This window comes from Fopius arisanus, unplaced genomic scaffold (assembly GCF_000806365.1).
Source record: "Fopius arisanus strain USDA-PBARC FA_bdor unplaced genomic scaffold, ASM80636v1 scaffold00058, whole genome shotgun sequence".
Lineage (NCBI taxonomy): Eukaryota > Metazoa > Arthropoda > Insecta > Hymenoptera > Braconidae > Fopius > Fopius arisanus.
In genome coordinates this window covers 339324-361030 of record NW_011887797.1, presented here as the reverse complement: position 1 = coordinate 361030, position 21707 = coordinate 339324, and the positions used below count along the sequence as shown (strand labels likewise).

At 38.7% G+C, this 21707-nt stretch overlaps 1 protein-coding gene across 5 annotated transcripts in view; it reads right to left on the bottom strand.

Annotated features, from left to right (window-relative positions):
• Window positions 1-12: 12 nt before the first annotated feature.
• The window catches only part of LOC105268499 (protein kinase C-binding protein NELL1-like), a 36383-nt gene continuing 14688 nt past the window's right edge, over window positions 13-21707 (bottom strand). The window contains exons 2-14 of one of the 5 annotated variants that reach the window (XM_011308106.1): window positions 11570-11797; window positions 9440-9590; window positions 9080-9362; window positions 8599-8754; window positions 8318-8540; window positions 8042-8227; window positions 7658-7777; window positions 7138-7398; window positions 6550-6918; window positions 6216-6475; window positions 5030-5272; window positions 2996-3016; window positions 13-1560 (exon numbers count right to left, since the gene is read on the bottom strand). In XM_011308106.1, coding sequence (XP_011306408.1) covers window positions 1036-1560; window positions 2996-3016; window positions 5030-5272; window positions 6216-6475; window positions 6550-6918; window positions 7138-7398; window positions 7658-7777; window positions 8042-8227; window positions 8318-8540; window positions 8599-8754; window positions 9080-9362; window positions 9440-9590; window positions 11570-11797 — 3026 coding nt within the window. In that variant the 3' untranslated portion in view covers window positions 13-1035. Of the gene's footprint in view, window positions 1561-2966; window positions 3017-5029; window positions 5273-6215; window positions 6476-6549; window positions 6919-7137; window positions 7399-7657; window positions 7778-8041; window positions 8228-8317; window positions 8541-8598; window positions 8755-9079; window positions 9363-9439; window positions 9591-11569; window positions 11798-21707 lie in introns of all 5 variants that reach the window. The other 4 variants (XM_011308108.1, XM_011308107.1, XM_011308109.1 and 1 more) reach the window with 4 other exon arrangements.

Sequence of the window (21707 nt, the reverse complement as noted above, 5' to 3'; positions counted from 1 at the left end):
AGGGGCGGGGGCGGGGGCGGTATTAGTTAAAAATTAGACGTTCCAGAAAAAATTTGAGAACTAAATTGAGGAGAATAGAGCTAAATAATAAAAGTGAAGAGATATATTTCTGTATGATGCGCATTATTCGTCACTTGGAAAAGAACTCTCATAAGACTCTGTACAAATGACATTTTCAATATTTCTTTATAAGAATTTACGCAGTCGATCGTTTTGGGCAAGAACTGAGGAAGTACCTTAATTAATTTCCTTTAGGTTGAGCGGGGAACTCCAGGATGAATGACCGAGGAAAAAACCGATCGAGCGAGTCCAGCGCGTTCATCGGGCGGGACAAAAAATTCATATTCCAACTAGTATTTTCCTCTGAAAAAGAAAGAAAAATTTCACCCCCTCATCAATTCCTGGGACAATCGGTTCAAGCACTATTCATCGTTGTATGCAATTACAAACATGAGAAAAATCCTCGATTACACATGATAAATCGTGCACTCAATCCACCACTATTGCTCTAAAAATCCCTAAATAAATTCAACTCTGAGCTTACGAATCATACGACAAATTGTGTTCCCTATAAAATGACGAATCATCCAGTAATTAAATGGTCACCCAGTGATAATTCCCTTCCCCGTGAAAACTGGATTACAACCATCGCACGACACATTGTCCTCTACAATAATATAATGCCTCTCCGTTATTCATCTACCGGCAAAACAATACAAAATTACAAAAAAAAAAATAAGGGGGTCGAGGGAAGGAGATAAAGACTGACAATAAAGAATGAATAGAGGGAAAATAAAATTTCCACGTCGAAGGAAAAAAGTGAAAACGATTCTCCTTGTCATGGAAAAATCGTGAACAAATTAATATTTCATAATTATTAATAATTATTCTCTCTCCCATCGCCATTGAGGCACTTGCGTTGCAGCCTCTAGCCCCCCAAGTGGAATGACTTGACCCGTTTGTAACTCGTAATTCGTCGATATTAGTATTTAGTTAATTCGTCAGCGCTTGGACGCAGCAGCTTTGATCATCACCTCAGGTAGCATCACTGCTACCAACAGGTCGTGTTGCAGCAATATAACCGGATCTACCAGCATTAATGTTGCTGCGTTTGCCAATTACAATATTATTCCTCCGTGGTGATTGGCTCGATGCAGTGGCCACATAATTGCGACGCAATGGCTGTGTCTTTGGGAATGAAATGAAATTCTCGGTGATACCACGTAATTTACCGATTCCAATTGACTGATCGTTGTATTTCTCGGATGATTTGAATGTCTTTGGTGATGCTGTTGATGGTGTATCTGTTGATTTGATGATTCTCGTTGGTGTTTGTGAGTTATCACTGGCTCTAATGCCTCTCGTTGATAATCGCTGGTTATTATCGTCGATTGGTACGATCGTTGATACTGCTGTTTTCGATGCACCGATATACGCGCTCGGAGTGTTTGTGCTATGTAGCACAAGAGTAGTATCAGACTTTCTAGGAGGGAATGAGGGATTCCCATTCCCCAAATCGCCAGCACAGCCATAATCGTAGCTGCAGCATAATTGACCGTCCTACGGGGCAAGTTAAACAGTCGTTAGTCAGTTTTGTCCCCAGAGTATCAACACTCCAACTCACGTTTCTCTGCTCCAAGGAGAATTTTGTCAATTCAAATAAACATACATCCATTTAAATAATTAACGGGTATTCCATGATTGTAATTGTGCCTTTGAAATTACTTGAAAATCAATGTCGAGCATAATTTGCCTTTTATACCATTATGCAGCTGAACCTGATTATTGAATAGAATTGGACAAAATTGACCTTCGCTCAGACAGATGAATTGTCAATAGGCATGACTAAAACACATATTATGTGATTCATTGTTTCGTCAGTTGATAATATTCAATTGATCGATTGTCACCTCCCGTGGATTATTTGTCTTGTTTTACTTTAATATGGAATCAACGTCACAATCCCTCTTGATTCCTCTCCAGGGTCAATCGGCAATCCCGTTCTGTTGCTGATTCTCGTTACTCAAGCAATCATCAGGGTTAAATTTTCAGTAGAGATTTTCAGTAAACAAAATTACAGATACATGCTAGACATAACGAGTAAAAATTTGAAAATTTGGGGGGGGGGGGGAGGCAGAACAAAACAATGAATTCTCATAGTATGTATTGGATCTTACCGTGAATAGCTAAACTAGTCTACGTGATGACAATACTTGAGTGAAATTATTCATTAGGAGTTGAGATATTTCATAAAAAACAGTGATCTGTGGATTTTCCCTCAAAGTTTTGTCATCATAGTAGGGATTGAGAGCGCCTGTGTGCTTCTAATATTGTTTCATGTATGCAGACGTAGGGAGTGTGCAAAAAAGACCCGAGTGTTTGACAATAAAAAAACCCAGAAGAATATCAATGAAACTCAAATAAAAAAATGGAGTGTAATAAACTGTGCAAGAAAATAATGCGAATATGTAGGCGTCTCCTCGTGCGTTTTATTTCTCCCAACGGTTCATATCTTCGTATTAGAGTTATTGTAAAGAGAATATAAATAATGGTGATTTAGCGTGCTAAGTACAGGCAATTATCAAATGATATAAATGAGGAGAGACGATCATGCCACCATTCAGAGCGTGCAAATTAGACCCAGGGCTTCCCTTTTTTCTCAATTACAAAATTTACATCGATTTATCTTTAAAACATTCTTCAAACTTCTTGAGACAGTTGTAATTATTTAAATGGAGTTATAATTCCGTGCGACGAGCAGAGGTAATTGAGGGTGAATTAATATTGTCGATGAATTACGAGTCAGAGAAGAAATGAGGAAAATTATAAGAGAGCTTTGAAATGGGACGGATGAGACAAGCAGGCCTGCAAAATTGAGCTCAAGTAGCTGATCTAATGTTGAAAGTAAATAAAAATAAAGAGGCAGGTTTTAGAAGATATAGGTGAGGTAGAAGTGATGTGATTACCGATGCACACAACACGCGCTATTGCTCACCAATTGGGCGCAGTACGGCACCTGCAAGGATACCCATTGTTAGGATCGTTAATCGGTTAGTTATCACGGGGTTTTATTTATTGTTAGCATATTCAGGATGATGTGTTTGCACGAACCCGTTCGAACATTTTACTATCAATTAATTATCAATTTTCTAATGTACGCTAATTTGTCAATGATCATCAGTCAATCGAACTAACTACTAAAGTCTCTAATTATGATTATTCATTATTGTTAATCATTATTACAGTCAAGCGAAATGGACTCTGGAATCGTCTTCCTTTTATTCATGCGCTTTGTGAGTTTTTTTGTAATCGAGGAAAATGAATAATCTATAAAATGTAATTGAGATTACTTGGATAATTTGTAACTTGTTTTTACTCTTATGTACTCAATTGAATAGAGGAATTTGATGGTTGAAAGGCCCATTTCACTTTACTAATTGATTTATTTATTGATTATCTACGAATCAATAGTCTACAGGTGAGGGAGAGGAAAATGTTCGATCGAGTTCGTTAAAATAAAAATAATTAGCACTAATTATCCATGCAGGGCCGACCCGAAAGCACGTGCGATCGTGATATCTGAATTGATTAAATAATTATTCGATGTTAATTGGTAGACGATGAAAGCTTCAAAAAGCAAGCCAGCAGTTATTTTATCAGGCATCGATCGCTCGAACTTCCGCATAACTAGTGTTCATTCTTTTCATATTAATTGCTGTATCGAATTAACGAATGACATGGATAATTATAAAACTATGATGCCACTTTGATCAAATAATATCCATCAAAATTCAAATGAAAAGAACACTGATATTGCTACAGCTTGGGAACGCCCCTGTCAGGATACTATGCATCGCATTTTACAGCGACTTAAATGTTAAAATATTATGTTAAATAATCAACTAGCAGTTATCAGTTCAATAAATTATTAGAAATTAATGCTCCAGCGCATAGCCACAGTCTTGAGTTAAACATTTAGATGAGGAAGAAGTTAATGAAATCAGGTATTGAGTGAAACAGAAGTCTGTATCGTACGAACGAGGATTACCTACCGATATTTCACTAATTCAAAATCAATTCATCAAACTATGTTTTCGTGTTGCAAAAAAAAATCATCTTCCAATTTAAATAAATAATGCTTGTTAAAGTCAATCGTGTCGATGTCTTGTTGTTGTGGTATGTCTGTTCTGTTCGAAGCATTACGGCTAATTAGTCACTTAGCATCGCGTTTTTATAATAAAAAACAATTGCATATTCAGGGCAAAATCGTGGAGTACTAAATGCAAATCGATATACTGTACAGTACTGTTAGGAAATCCTTCCTGCGGTTAATCATCATAAAATATTTATATTTAAATGTTCGATAGTGTAAGGCAGCTGACAGAGCCGCCATCTTGACTACCCAAGAAGTCTCCAAGATGGCGACGCCTCCATCTCGCATTTTTACATATATTATTAAAATTATTGATGTCCTTAAAAATAATCTCAATGCGTTTCATCTTCTTCCTACGAAGTGAGCCATTTAAAAAAAATCTTTTTGCAGACATTTTCTGTTTTTTTTTAGTTGAGAATTCATGGATCCAAATTTTGATCTGATTTACATAATTAAAAAATCATCTTTTACTGTTAATTTGTGAATGTGAATTAAAAATTGAACTTTTATGAAATGATTACAAAAATATAATGCAAATTTTTTTGGGCACAACAGTACTGCACGATATTTGTTAGCATTTGGCAGGATTTTTCGATGTTCTTTGGATTTCTGGTCAAAGCGAAGGCGCTATACACTCCGTTTACTGACCTTATTCACATCAGATTATCACACCATAACGAATTATGTATTAAGTGACAAGAGCGTAAATATCTATTGAAATATGTATCCATATTCATGACTGGTCTATCAATACTGGAACTATCGCGATCACCCCCTGATTTTATTTTCCGGTATCGCAATTCATGGATTAAGCGACAATGTAAGTATAAAATGATAATGAATACGTTTCGGTAAGTTGACTCGTGGCCCCCTTACCTTGCACTCGCAGGTCGTGCATTTGTCATGCGGATCCTGCCAAGAGCTGCCACTGTCATGAATAATACCAGCATAACTGCAGGGTCGTGGATGACTCGACGCTGCGATAGCGGTAATATTCGTGTGAATTTCCCGTGCACACGGATCATCCTCACAACGTGGACAACAATCCCCATCCTCGGTTACTGGATTTGGACAGCTCACAGGGGGGCATTCCATTTGCCAACAGTCTATCTCTCCATACTGAAATTAATATTTTGGCGAATGTCTAAAATGTTGAATTTTCAGAATTCTAATTGACTGACAAAATTTGATATTTCTTCTACTTGACAAAACATTCAGAGGAGAATTACTTTATTTTGTGACCCCAGAATAAAATACATAGAATACAATAAACTCCCGTTATAGTCCCACGCATGGGGCCCTAGGGGAAGCGAATTCAAAGAATCCGATTATATGCAACTACCCCCACTCGCTCGTTGCGATTGTAGGCTGAATTTTTTCACAGCAAATTCGAATACGAAAGAATATATATTTCTCGATTTTATTTCGGGGGACCGAAAGATATTGGGAAGAAGAAATTGAGGAGAAGTGCAACTATAACGGAATTCTGTATACGGAAAAGTTTCACCGGCCACTTTTCATTTGAGTTTTATTTGAGTTTCATTTGATTTTTGATAACTCAGCATTGTTTATACCCCTGAGGGTACCCCCGAGGGTAAAATAAAAACTTGAAAAACAAATGGGCGGAAAAAGTTAACGGATCAAGTTTTACACTGGCTCCTGTTACATCTACGATGGGCATTTATGGAAATACATGGCGCGTCGAGAGTTGTGTAAAACTTGTCCTATAACGGCATTATGGTCTGTGTCGCGATATCGATGAGTCAGTGGGATAACTCTGATGTGGAATCGAGTGTTAATGGGTTTCAATCGAATGTAAACACGGACAGAATAAGAAAGATTAAAGCTCCAGAACAAACCACAGCTCCCAAAAACGATTAATAACAAAATGAATTGCATCTCTCCATGGAGGAAATAATTTTCCCAATACTGAAATTAAATCACGACTCTGATCGCCTCCATAAAATATTCACACGAATCCACAATTAGGCAATTGCAATCATCGAAAAAAATTTTCTGAAACAATGAACAATTATTTCTTCAAAGACTAATCATTGCATACCAGGCACTCGCACGTTTGACACTGATAAATCCATCTCTCCCCGCTTCTAAAAATAAGATGATGAAGCTCCTGATGTCTGCATGATGCAGCAGGATCACACTGCGGACAGCATTTGTCCCTTCTGCTGGTGGGTAAACTGCAGTCACAAATGGGATCTCTACAACTGATGACACCATCTTTGCATGTGCACTGCCTGCAGGGATTGCCAGTAGGAGCAAGGGTATCTCCATTGGGTACTTCCCTATCCTCGAACCAGCAGCCTAAACAGAAAAAAGAGAACATGAATTAAAGAGAGAAGAAACGATTGGAATTAAAAGAAAAATTGATGACTCACTGAGTCTGCACTCTTGAATGGGATCTTCATTGGGACAAGCGCACTCGTATCCCCCATCCGTATTGATGCATCTGGCAGTTGGATGACAGGTGTGTCTCCTCTCCAGAGTCTGATCATTGCATTCGTCAATGTCCAGGCACTGGGTGCCCTGGCTGCTGTCGTGCAATGCACTCCTGTATCCGGGTTTGCAACGACAGTAGTACCATCCTGGCATGTTGTAGCACGTCGATGAATGGTGACATCTGTGAAGATCACTGGCACACTCGTCCAGATCTAGCTCACAGCTGTTGCCAATGTATCCACGACGACAGGAGCATCTGCCAGGCGCTATGCACTCACCCCCATTTTGACAGGTCTCATTGCACACAGCTTTAAATTTCAATGGACATGTTAATCAACCGTGTCAACGCAAAATTCAACGAATAACAAGAACAGGTTTATTTCGTAAGAGGGAATGTCTGGAATATTTGACAATTGGAATTTGACAATTAATTCAATGGAGCGTTTGATAATTCTGGGCTAGTGTTCGCTTCGATGAATTATATTGAATGCTTCGGGTTAATCAAAAGGAAATTATTGGATGTTTACGTTTGCAAGTGTATCCATCCCCTGTGTATCCCTCCTTACAAACGCAGTAGTAACTTCCAGCAGTATTGACACATGTAGCATGCTCTGAGCATGAGTGCTGCCCAGTAGCGCATTCGTCCAACTCAGCGCAGTTGAATTTGTCCACCCTGTGATACCCAGGAAGACACTCACACGTGTACGATCCAACGACGTTAACACATTGGGTATTAGCATTGCAGTGATGGCCCTCAGAGCCTCCCTGCTGTTTGCATTCATCAACATCTGATAAAAAATTCATCGATTCGGTTATTGTATTATTTACAGGATTGGGGGTTGCTTTTACGGGTAGCAATGAAGCTGAGACTAGCAAAATGTCCGGTAGTGGGAAGTCAGTGGAGAGTTGAATAATTCTGTAAACCTTGACAGTCGAACAATTACGTACAATTATATTACACATAATTACATAAGAATTTGTACATTTCCATTCGAAAAAGTTGGGCTAGTTTTAGCTTCATCTTTTGATAAGTAGTTTTTTTAGTACCATGACAGTTTTGGCCGTCCCCTTGGAAGCCGAGATTGCAGTGGCAGGCGTAGGTCGTCTGGAGATTCAGGCAAGAGGCATTTGTATGACATTTGTGGCCCTTAGCGCAATAGTCGACCCCTGGTTATTGTGTTAATCCATGACGTTTGAAGGGGATTAATCAGCATTATTAGTTACGATTGGAATTTCGGAAGAGATCACCATGAATTTTTCATTAATAGATTCTAATTACACTTCAGAATTGGTTATTCAGTGAATAATCAATGGCGATCCCTGTGATTTAGTTGATTAGTTTGATTAGAATATGAATGATTTCAGAAGTGGATTTTTGAGTGCGATAGCAAGGTTTTAAAAAATATTTCCTGGTCAATTGATCAGTCGTACCTGGACAGAATTTGCAGCACTCGTCAGCCACACTGATTTGCTCACTGGGTGAACAAGGTAATGGTGGACATTTTGCCCTGGTCTGGAGGCACTTGGAGGCCCCGTCGATACACACGCATTCGAGGCATTGTTTCGGTGACAGCTTCTCCCCATGATCAAGAATGACACCGTGGGTGTAGCATTGTTCTGAAGGATCAATCAATTCGATAATTTCAATTGCAATCAGCCATAATTTCGAATGAACCAATACAAGTGGAATAAATGCGTGAAACGTACTGAGACAAACCGGACAACACTGCCCCTCAGCTTTAACCGGATGTTTGCATGTGACTGGAGCACAGGGTATTGGTCTGCACTCAATCTCCCCATGAACGCAAGAACACAATTGACAGCCTTTTTCCCATGTGGCCCCATCATCATGCACCGTACCATTCTCTCTGCACGATTTTTGGCACTCACACTCCTCGACTTTGCTTATTCTACCCTCTGCAGCAGCTAGCTAAAAGGAAATACGTCTGTGATACTCAGATCGATTGAATTCGTTGATAAATATTTACCCTACGAGTCAATTCGTTTAAATTGTGCATGAGTTGTTCAACAGTATTCTGAAGAATTGAGAACTGTCCGCAGGTTGGACAGGAAGTGTCGAGCTGGGGGCACTGCGAGAGATATCCATGGGCGCCTGGAATTAGCTTGACGTCTTGGAGTGCACCCTATTGTCAGGACATAAAGAATATGAATAAAAAGATGCTCGCACTCGAGGGGATAAGTGCATTTCAAAGAGGAAAGCGTGCGATTGTAATGACACAATGGAAATGATTCGACGGGCCATTAGCCAGGAGCCATTTCCTCCCTTATGATGCAGGAAGTGTCGAGGGTTCAGGGCATTAATGGGGTTCACCCATGCTGAGTCATGGCGATGAATGACTGATTTTCGATTCAACGGGGAATCCAACCTACTTCTTATTGAACTTTCAGAACACTAGGCTTGCACCTAGCCAATATAATTGACTGATTGATTCGGAATAGATAAATCACCTTGAATAGAAAATGCTTGGCATTTCTCTGGCCAACCCAGAGCTGAAGTTGTGGCAGAGTAAAATTAGTGTCTGGTGGTCCAGGTCTGAGTAGACGTCTGTAAAGTGGATGACAATCGACGAGTAGCTCGACCTGCGAGCCACTGATACTGAGGGCAACCCTGTGCCACGCACCGTCAGCAAGACGAAATGGAAATGACTCGACGTGAACTGTACCGTCACGTCGGGATACGTAATGAAGACGGAGCTCGTCTTTTCGGCCGCTGCTCTGCAGCTCCAAATACCTGGAACATCGTTTTGCTCAGGCATTTTCCTAGGGATTTTCTTCGTGATGAGGACATTCTTAGGGGAGAAATCGTACCTATTATTACCATGGGAGAAGGCTACGATTGTACCGGAATTAGCTTCCTCTTGTCGCAGTGCTGCAGCTACAGTGAACTCCGGAACCCGCCGAAGTAGTGATGCTGCACGCTCAAAGCTCGTCTGACTTAACTGAAGATCTCTCTCCTCACCTGGAGCATTTCAGTTAAAGCGATCATTATAGTGAATTATCTTAATCCAAATATAAACCGAATAATACAAAATTCATTATTTTACTCTCTCCTTTGAAAAAATGGAATTTATCATTTTTTGAAATTCGTTTTGCGCGTTTTGCGTTATTATATTGATGTAATGAATATATTATATATATATGACCTATATACTCGAGTATATATCTAAAATTTTATTGAAATTAATTAAATGATACATATAAAACTCTCTAGTCTGATTTGAATGAAAATAATGACTCAACGTTTCAATATAATAATTGAAATAATTAAAATGTCAAATGCACATGATTAATTATTATTATATACTGTCATATTCTCATCAATAGATGCTAGTGGATACTGATCTGACGTTGAAAAATTCCGTCATATTCCAGTACAGAGAATAATTTTCTAAAAACGCGGGCGTGTTAGGTCGAATTATTCCACCCAATTAATAAACTCATTGCAAAAAAGTGTCAAGTGTTGAAGCCAATGAATTCCCCCTGGAAGTTGATATGCAACGGTAAACCATGCGATAAACTACAATTTCTCCTCGAATTTCTTACACCGAGTGAATTTAATTTGGCGCGTGCACCTGTCTCGGTGGAACGCGCCTCAAGGTGAGTGGATTGAAAAAAAAAAAAATGAAAAATTCAGTCCGGCTTCACCCTAGTCATATATTCTGTCTATATATCTCGTTTCAGACGCAGTGCAATGGTAACTGAACACCGTCAGTAATAATCTGTCTTGCCGGTTGAGTATTACGACGTTATCACTTCCGGATAAGTAGTAAATGCCTTCTGTGTGCGAACACCGTGACGAAGACGGGAAAAGGGGTGGAAAGAACAGATCATTAACCGAGGATGCATAATTAACTGAGGGTGGACGCGTGCCAGCCGTCAGGTTACACCGTTCTTCATTTTTCACGGCTCAATTGACACATTTTATCTATTTACCTTATTTTATGTACCCAAGGGCCGAAATTTCAAAGGGTTTCTTCCCCTTCACCCATAATTATTTATTTATATCCTCTCAAGCGTGAAATTCTTCAAACATTCTCACCCTGGATCTCCATTTCTCAATTGATTATTGATTGAGAAAGAATTATTTATTTTTGTTTTGTATTGGTCTTGTATATTGAACCGTTGGGGTAGTTCTATTCCGTTATTTATGGAAGCTTTATCATTCTAAAATAATTCGAAATAATCTGTAGGGGATAAATCATGGAGAGGGAGAATGGAGAGATCAAACGTTCTGAATTGGGTAAAAATCAACAATCCGGTATTTTATTCTCAATAGAACTTGATGAGAACCACACGAGGATAGTAGGCGATTTAGGCATGAGGGGTGATGGTGCTGGAGAAATCAGAGCAGAAGGCGCGAAAGATGGTGACAAGAGGAGCCCAAGGGGGCCAACCCTATTTATCCGTCTGCACATCACCAGGGTCAATACCTTTATTTGTTTTCCCGAAAACTACCAGAGGGTTGTGCACATAATTGCCATGTAGTCTCGAAGAACAACTCATCGACTCCACTAGGAAGGATAAATACGTGTTGATATTTCATATTTCATTACAACGGAAATATAAATACTTGAATCTTCCAATTTTCATTCCTCGCAGGTCTTCGACCCCTTCGTTACACTTATTCCTTCAATTTGTTTAACTTCTAGTGATTGTGTTATTAATTTATCAATTCGATGTTGCCAATTGTTTTTCACAAGATTAATTTTCAGATTGTGGGAGAAGGAGAATTTTTTTGGTGCTCCCGGTGCCACTTGACAGTCCCTTGAAGTAACACGCAACCCTGATCTAGGGGCTTGGGATAATTGCCTTTATTTCGTCGAAAGACATTGCGTGAATGGGAAGTATGAAATGTATTACAACGGTATAAAAAAAACGATCGTTAAAATCGTGTCTGTTACAAATGACTAATCATTATTATTTCCAACGCACACTCACCCTGGAGATAATACGCAGGTTTGAGCCTGACTAGTCCTGGTACCTGCGTAACACCCTGACGTGTTGTATTGTGCAGTTGTAGGGCAGCCAAAAGGTCAATGCTACCCCCGAGATCACTTGATACTCTAGTTTTACCAGATATCACTGGCACTGATGTCGTTGATGCTGTTATCAACGATGTTGCACTAGACGTTTCATCGTCCTTTCGATCACTCGTCGCTCCCATCACTGAAATTTCAAATATCCACTAATTATCAACCACACAATTATACCTTATTATTAATCACACTAATTTCACCATTACTCAAAACAAAATGCATCAATATTTCTGGATCTGCCGAAGATAGGGAATTTTTAGTAATGAACTTTTTTGTAGGATTATGTGAGAGCTACAAAAAAGGTGATTACAAAAAGGTTCAGAGATATTCTCCTTTTATATTATTCTATTTTTGGGGTATGCTGCTATCGAGAATTAAAGAATTCGTCGATTATTCCGGTTTATCGATCGTCCCGTCCCACAGAGTAAGAAGAATTTTCATCTCTTAGAGATGTGATCTTCCTCACGTCAGTGGCACATCGTACCCTCGATTATCAAGGATATAAAAGCCCCTTTCAGTACGTGACAGCGTGCCAAAACGAGATTAATCCAATTGACGGGGTAAAAGTGCCCCTTGCCGACTCTCTCAATATCAAGGACCGAGACAAAGGATCGGGAGGGAAGAATTTTCCTCACCTTCTCGATTAGATTAAACAGCTTTCCAACCCCTTGACTCTTTTTATTTGCCAACTTTTCTGCAGACTCCACAGAATAAAGTGATTAAGGGCTGGGGCGAACAGCAAATTCCTTTTCTCATGTGCAGAATATATTTCAGACTTGAAGAATTTTTATTGGGCAATTCGGTGGAGATTTTGATGGTTTCACAGAGGGATTTTCCATCGGGTGAATGACCTGCGGAAAAGTACAAGCTCGAGGGAATGTCTTCACCAGGAATATGATTCAATGGAGTAACAATGTCCGATGAGTTGATGGAAAGGCGGGTTAGTATCCCCAGTATTTTCAATCCCTCTGAGAATTACGTCAGCTCGTCTGAGCACACATGGAGACAGTACGTCGGCAAATAAAAACAAGTGGAGATGAAAACGAAAAGCTCCTGATGGCAGACTGCCGGGCGTCTCGACGCCGGCCAACCATTGGATCTCATTGCTCCCCTTTCGTATTCCTTCGGGTATTTTCATTTCAAGATAGGAGGAAAAATTATTTACCGGGGAATTAGAGACCGATAAAGCCTTCCTGGCGTAAATAGTTAAAGCTTCTTCGGTTTATCTGCTGTAAGGACGGAATTCTAGTCGAAACTAGCACGAGCGTCTGTTGGAATAACGATCGATACTCGAGAGACCCTAGCATTCGAGCTTTTCTAGTTTTCATCGGCCAACGAGAATGCAGTTTAGTGGACGATGCACTCGGATTAAATATTATCTGTGCCAAGCAAATGGAGATTTAACTATTTGATATTGCACAACGCATTGCGGCAATAAATTCAAACATTGGAAAACATTCCCATGATTTTTTTGGAATTCTTCAAAAATTTTATTCTGCTCAATTGTCGAAATAATTCATTGATTTATTAATTATGAAGGCACAATTAAAAATTCTCGTTAGAGTTTACAAAACTGTGAAATTTTCAGGACAAAATTTCTGTTTAAATTCTCGTCTCAAATTGAATTCCATTCAATATTCAAAATAATTGACTAATTTATCAATTACAATGTGATAATAGAAAATTTTAGTGTGAGTTGCTAGCATAAAATCTATATTTAAATTGGCAGAAGTTAATTTTTGTCCCGGTGTGGGCGTATAGGAATATTGAAAAACAGAAAATAGATGGGGTGATCCGAAAATGACGCAAGATGCATGTGTTAACATTTTTTTTTATCGTGCATCCAGAATTTTCCGGCGGCAGAAAATGTTGACGGATGAAAAAAATTTCGATACTCGAGACTCGTGTGATTTTGGCATCACCTGATTTTTCGAGTGACGGGGGAATTCACGGAACTTTTTTTCACTGTCATCAGCATTACATGCGGATTATTGGCGTTGCGTCAGATCGTACGTTTATTGTATCGAATTACAATGGCTTTGACTATTTTCATGTGCCGTATTTTAAAGGGACATCAATTGTTTCTTTATTTATTCCAAATGCACCCAAAAATTAATCCAGCGAATAGTCGATTGTAGGAAAATTTTTTCGTTAAGAAAATTTATTTGAAATTGAGAATCAAAAAAATTTTCAATCAAAAGTTGTAACAGATTTTTTTAGTAAGGAAAGTAAAAGTACAAATTCAAGATGTCTAAATTTATTATCGAACAGAAAAAGTAGTTATTTTTAATGTTTTATTTTCTCTTTGAGTTTCTCGTCGGGGAAACTATCCGGTACCTACAAGTTTTTAATGAATTTTCGATTAGCTTGAACTTCGTGGATATTTGTAGTTTCAATTTGTCGGTAGTTTCACGGTATCTACGGTAATACCAGGAAGTATAGGCTTCAAACACGAACGGGAGTGGAACTCGATCGAAATACTAGGCCTCTAACTTGAAGAATAATAATTTCCAAAATAAGAAACTTTCAGAAAAATCCATGTCTGCGAAATGCATAAAACGTGGAATTTCGTGTGCAATTGACAATGGATTTTCAAGACGGGGGCAGAAATCACGAGAATTCCGTGGAATTCCAAGGTTTTAAAGGAAGTGACACCGAGAATCCCTGAATTCATTAAAATTTCCCATCGAATATCATTAAATTCTGAGTAAAATAAAAAATTTCATATTTTTTTCCTGTTTCCTAGCTAAATCGTATTTTTATTATTGACCTCAAGATTTGAGACGATTTCCGAAATTTTCTCGTGATTTCTGGAGAAATGGAACTGGAATTTCCAATTCTAGTCGATTTTACCGGGAAATTCCGGATTTCGGATGACACGATTTTCTGGACTTGAATGAAAAATTGAAAGGCGTGCGAAATTTTCGATACTTGGGTGGTAAAGTTGAGGGAAAATTCTGAGCAGTAGCAGAAATGCATGGACACTGGGCTGATGGTATATCGAGTAGTCAGGGTCAAGGTCAAAGCTAACTCGATCGACCGGTCGACGACATTGACATTGTGTCCTTGTCATCTATATTTCCCTTTTTCAACAGAAAAACACATAATTGCATTTTACCGGAGGGGATGAAAGCCCCCGGGGGGTGAGACGAATTCCATCTCGCTGCGGATTTATGAAGATGAGTCTTTCAGACAAGACTCTCTAATGAGTCAAGTACAGATTGAAGGCCATGAAGAGACAAGTCTCGAGACTTATCTTTTCCTCAATCACGACGGCTTTTGTATCAACGACATGCATGGACTCGTGGCGAGATGAGATTGCAAACATTTGACCTCAATTTTTCGAATATCGTGGATTTAAAAAAAATTAATGATGATTAACGATTACACAATGTCGTCTCAATTTTCAAGAACTTCATCGAACAAGTAGTTCTCCAACTGCAACAATAATTGACAATTGATTGCGGACTTTCAGGACAAGAAGAACCACGTGAATTCAGTGGTATTCTAAATTTTTTTACTACACGACGACCAAAAATTCTTCAATTACTGAATTCACGTAAATTTCCGATAGAATTTTCGGAAATTTTTGGAAATTTATGGTCATTTTTGGAGGAGTGAATGGGAACTCCCGATTCTTTTTAGGTCTGAATTCAAAAAAAAATGTTCATCGGCTTCTAGAATAATAAAATTCCTTGAAAACTTCAGCGTGGAATTGAACTACAATAAACATTTCCAAGAACTCACGGCTTTCATTCACGTGTCAGACCCCAATTTTTTATTTCATTCACTTATTAATCGACCTAGGAATTTAGCTAAAGACAGTCGAGTTCCGGGAGCTCATTACCATTACCTTTTAGAAAAACTTCACAAATATAACGAAAAGAAATACCATCGGCGATCACGCGATCCCGTTTGAGCTGATATCAGCCCGACCGATCACCAACCGGTGGTATCGCCTTGAAAAAACGCTCGCACCCTCGCAAAACCTTTCTCTAATATTTTTCTATTTTCCATTCCCCTAATGGAAATCACTCAAAAATAAACGAAATAAATTGAATGGGCAGTCACTGATAATCGAATCGATCGGATTCAATTTTTCGTGGAAAATTGAATAAAAATCGAACGCGAAACTTAATGCTCGATTAAATCAGCTCCCACGACAGGTGACAATTATTTCACAATCACCAATTGAGGGCAAATTAAATTTATAATGTCTTCATTAATTCCTCGCGCCCCTGTATTTATAGTCGAATAAGATTGATTTTTACCCTGTGCTTTCAGGGATATGTTTAAAAATAGTCAGAATAATGTGCATCGGGAAAATTTACGCTTGCACGCAAGTGAAATTGCAATGACAAACGATCCGAGAGTTTAAGAGGTGGTTCAACCCAGTGAGTCTCATTGGCACGCTATGAATTTTTATCGTGGAGTATGGAATCATTACAGAATGTGGAATACGTGTTACAATGGTTGAATAAGGGGTGGAGGTGTGACCCTAATACTGTTTCCACACAACCCACCCCTGTGGTGAGAATATTTTCACCGGCTTAATACAAAAGGTCGACACAATTTACCACCAGCTTTCGGATTACGGTGAAACGCTCGATTGAATTTTCACGCACGAGTGTACGAAATTCACGGGGGATTGCCGAATATTATTTGCATTCATCGGAATACCGATATTTCCATCTGAATTGCCAGAATTTGGCGTTTTTTTAGGCACAAATTGCCACCACAGGGGAACCCATTTCTAAGGATTACAGGGAATTATTTATCAGAAGTTTTAATTTTTCCATATGGCATTCTACAGTAAAAAATATTGGGGGAACCTGAGGGATTTGCAAGTGTATTATTTTATTTAATTCGATTTTGAGTTTAAACTCAATTATAATTTGATTGGCGATGAATTGAAATATCAGATAATTAATCGATTCATTAATGAAGGATTCTGCCGGAATTCCAGGTTAAAAAATGGTAATTTTCCCAGAGTGCAAGAGCCCATGAAATAATTTTTTTTCTTGACACTGCGGTCCCGTAGGAATTTCACAATTTCTGCACATAAATGTGTTTTTCTCATTATTTTCAACTTATTCCTTAATGGTTTTGTTCACACGCTATTGTAGTAACTTTGTGAGAAATGAGTTTATTACTGCGGTGACATGAAGAGGTGCACCAGACGCGGAAGCAGTGACTTGAGTGTTGGCAATAACAACGGAAAACAGGGAATGCAAATGAGAAGAGCATGCCAGTGTCATTTGGTCCTAATGGCGTTTGTGGAAAATGGCTGAGTGGGTACTCTCATGCCAATCGACAAATTGCGATACCATAAAGTCCCCGTCTCTTGCACACCGGTCATGCACGCATCTCAAGGGTTATTGAGATATAAATTTTCTTGTTATGTCAGATGCAGCGAGTGGGCTGCACACGGGGGAATGACATATTTTCCTCATTAAAACCACTGATTTTTCATCATTTTTTGCGCAATTTCCAGTCCAACAAATTGCGGTATTAACATCTGTACAAGAAAAATTTCCCAATTGAGTTACCGCAAGCTAGTGCACGTAAATATTTTCGTACTTAAGTTGTCAATTCGAAAATTAATATTTTCGCGATGATGTAATTACCAATTATCAGGTATTAGCAATCAGTCATTTAATTTCAGTGAATTGTAGAGAATTGTCTGATTTTTGAGATGAGTTTTCATTCGCGTTTGCCGCGTGATATGAAATTGTGAAATGATTCGAGGGATCCGGCGTTGGTCAAAGGAAAATTAATTAATCGGTAATCGACTTTGTTCAGAATCCGTATGATCTCTGGAGTACCCCAGCGTAAAATGGTTCAATCCGGTGACTGGAGCGTCTCGACGCCGCGGCGCCAGTGCAAAACCGATGAAAAAATGGAGAAACGGTGGAAAAAAAAACTGGAAAATTTTGCACTGTAGACGATACCCGGAAATCATGGCGGTTCAAATAGTGGAAATTATGGTTGACTCTATGGTCGAATAGCTGCAATTTAAGTTACAACCTGGTTTAATGGCTTGCGCATAAAAGGCCCTAAAGATGCATTCAATTTCCTCAAATGTTTTCGTATTATGGAAAAATCGAATATACCCCATCAGAAGAGGCATGAACAGTGCGAGGAGAAAAACCAATCGATACGGAGATCCGTCTCACTGTTGATTCACACCCCCGTCAATTCCCTTTTATTTCCCCGATGCTTTCAGCCAACATGAGGGTAGAATATTCTTCAAATTTCATCAGAGAATTTGGGGACCTGGGGAATTGACAGTTGCAGATACTCTCACACTAGCTCCAGACCAATTCAATTTTATCCATTTCTGAACTCTCTCCCGTTCGTAAGAGACTGACAGAAAAAAATTCTTTCAGTAAATTCATTTATGTGTAATTGAAATATGTGGAATTTTGTGTCATCAGGAAATTTACTCAAATAATAGTCATTAATTAATGATTTTTATTATTGTTGTTCCTGGTGTATCCAATATTTGAGTGAGAGGTAGGGCGATTGGTTTTTTTTGGGGGTAAAATCAAAGTTTTTACTGACATAAACCCGATAACTTTTGGTTCTTCACTTTCTTTGAGGGAAATTCATGGGATGATCAATTGGCTGTCACCCCCTGCTGTCATGATGGACCCCACCATTTAGAGGTAAATAAAACAACCATATTCCCCCCTTCCCCCGATAAAAAAGATGAACAACTTCCCTGTAACACGCCCTTCAATAAATTCGTACGAATCACTGCCCTTTTATTTTTTCCCCTGTGAATGATTTTGTGAGGGTGACGATTTCTCCCGGTAATACCCCGGGGACATTCTCTGGGGATTTGCAAACCAGTCCCTCCCCCATTCGTTGATTACAGTTTTTTCACAAAATAGCCATTACCACTTTAAGAAAATTACTCGAATGTTCAAGTGAAATTGACTGTAATTGATTTAAAAAGTTAGATAACATCCAGAAGTGTTGATTGGTGGAGTAAAATTGATGGATTGCGTTTAACATTGTTGTTTCGAATAAATGGACTTTCAGATAAATGACAAATAAACATGGGTTTGTATTTTCCCTGAAATAAGTCCCACATTACCCCAACAACAAATAACTCGAGATCAATGGAGAACCCCCGACAAAACAGAAATTGTTGGCTTTGCATTCAACAAACCCCAACTTATCTCTCCGAAAATCCATATTTCCGATGATAAACAGCTCTCACGTCTGATCAATAATAAATTCACCTGGCGTGTCAACATCGAATCATAGAAGTACAAAGGAAAAAAAAGGTCAGAAAATGGTAGAGGAAAAAAATGTTCGTGAGCCGCTCGGGGTACAACTCTCAATAATTCAATGGTAATAACCTAGATTATTTAGTTTGCCGTCATCAGAAAGACGCCCGTCAATATCATCGAACATGCCTGAATCCACGAGGGCTAGAGGGATATATTACCTTCACATTTAAACTTCATGACAGGAAAAATGGGTAGGACAGTAAAAAATCAGCATGACAAGAAAAAGCAACGGTAAAAAAAATTCAATTTCAATAGTTTGGTTTTGGTTCTTCATTTCTTCGATGTTCGGTGGACAAGTGCATCGGAATAGATGGGGAAAAAGGAGAGTTGATAAAAATATTATCAATACTGAGAGCTAGCACATTCCAATGAATAATTGCCGATGCTCCGGCTGGGCCAAGGCCGCCCAATTGGCCCAAAGTAGTTCCACCCGGCTGATACCACGACCATTAACGTTTAATGCCATTTTAAATGCGGTTCACTGGCCGCAATGTACTTCGACGAATTTCATAATTGTTCGACATCACTGGTGTCTGACGATCGCACGATATGTAAAATTGAAGAGGGTTAAATGGTGGGATTCAAGAGTCAGATGATTTCATTGATCATCACAACCGCCCGATCCCATCATTATCGCTCCAACAATCCGCAATAATTCACAGTTTTTCTATTTTCAATTAATCAGCTTTATTATTCCAACCACCAAATTCATTTTCTACTTTATCCCTTCGACTTATAATAATAATATCATTCTAATTGTTGATCAGATAAAATAATTGTATTTTATAATTGTTTCCCTCGCTTAGTGAAATATTTTAGTAGCCCAGGTGATGATGTAGAAAATATTTTCAAATGAATATAAAAAATAAAGTGAAGAGTACAAATTTATTTAGACATTCGCAATTATTTCTAGTTGTCGCCTTCCTCACGGTTTTGTATATTCAATTTTTTTGAATTTCCATTGGAAGATATGAGAAATTCCTGTCAGACTGTTTTTTAATTGGATTTTGGTGGAAATGGATATGAATATTCAGGTTTTAGATAGAATCCAAGGGAATTCATGAAAATTTCACGATTTAATTGAATTTCCAGAGGTTAATGAATATTCAAAACCAGAATTACGTGGATTGACTTCTGAAGAATGAGACAAACCTTCAAAAGGGCAATTTTCTGCCTGAATTTTCCTCTACATTTGTTTTATTTACACTCTCTGGATTGTTCAAATCGAAATAGTGATATTACTCGGTAATTTGTCGTCGGGAAAGTCTTTTTTAATGATATTGTAACGTTGAAAAGTATTTCCGAGGCTTTAGGCGCAAGGGGATTACAACCGTGTGGGAAATTGGAATGAGATCAATTTCCGATCGAGGAAATTGTGAGCCTCGGGGGTGGAAATGTCGGTTGATGTCGCTGTTGGTTTGAGGTCTTTGGATTGACGAGAGAATCTTTGTGTTGTCCATTCAATAAAATTTCAGAGTACTCCTAGGTTTTACGTAATTTCCGTCTTAAATCAGGATTGGAATTTTTTTCAGGATAACAGCAAATCTGATTTCAGAATAATACTCTCTTTGCTTAGAATGTAATTTCATACTGCAAATACATAAATGCATACAACTCCCTTTCATTTACATCTCTCCCCTCGGATACGAGGGCAAATTTGTAAAATCAAATTTGTTCAGCATGTCAAGCAGAATATTTTCCTTGGAAACAAGTTCCTCGCAACAGTTGATGTCCGAAGTTATTCACCCTGGAAAAGTATCCTGGACTACATCGCCCGACGAAAATCGCTTCGAAAAACTCTTCCGAAAAAATTCCCCCTAAAATCTTTCAAAAAACAAAAATATTCCGATATTTATTCATGTGCGTGAGGCACTACGTATTCTATTTACGCTAGGTGAAGGACTCTGGTTGGGGCATTTTTCTTTTCGACTTCTGATTCAGTTGATCCGTTTGTTTTGTAGAGTGCATTATTTGTTGTTGTTCGACATTTGAACTAGGGATTATTCGAAGTGTACTATTCGAAAATATTTGACAAGAAAGAGACAGATAGAGAAATCGGTTATCGGTTATTTTTATCTTATTTTTTGGAGGATCTTGTCTGCGAAAATAACTCCTAAAACCAAAATTTTGAAAGAACTTCCTCAAAAAACTGTTGAAAAATCTCTCGAGCGCTTCAATCACCCAAAATGCACCAGAACTTTTCGAGAAAATATTTGATGGGCACTAGGTTCTGCAAAAAAAAACATAAAAAATTGCCTGAACATGGTGAAATGCCTAAAATCAACGGATCTTGAGTACCAAAAATAAATCATCCCGAAGTAGTAAAAAGTAAAAATGGCACAGAATCTTCCGGCACGAAACCGGAAGCCCCCGGCGAACGGTTTACGATGAGAGATTACAGGGTCACTGATAAAGAGGCGTATAAAGAAGCGAAAAAAGGAGAACATTAAAAACCTTTCGATGTGAAAGAGCAAAAAATTTGCAAGCCAAGGCACGCCAACTACGTTACGCATATAATTGTCACGTGGCCTTAAGGGTGCGGGGGGGAGCGGAGGGGAGGTGGGAGAGGTGGGGTTGTACTAGAAGTGGTACTAGACGATGTATTTTTCAGAGTAAAACCGAGGAGTGAGGGGTGCGCCATGTTGTCTGACTATCCCGCATTGCGCCATCCAACTCTATGAAAGCTACAAGCTACACTGTTGTCTCTCTCCTCCCTCCCAGGCCTCTTCCTTAACCCTA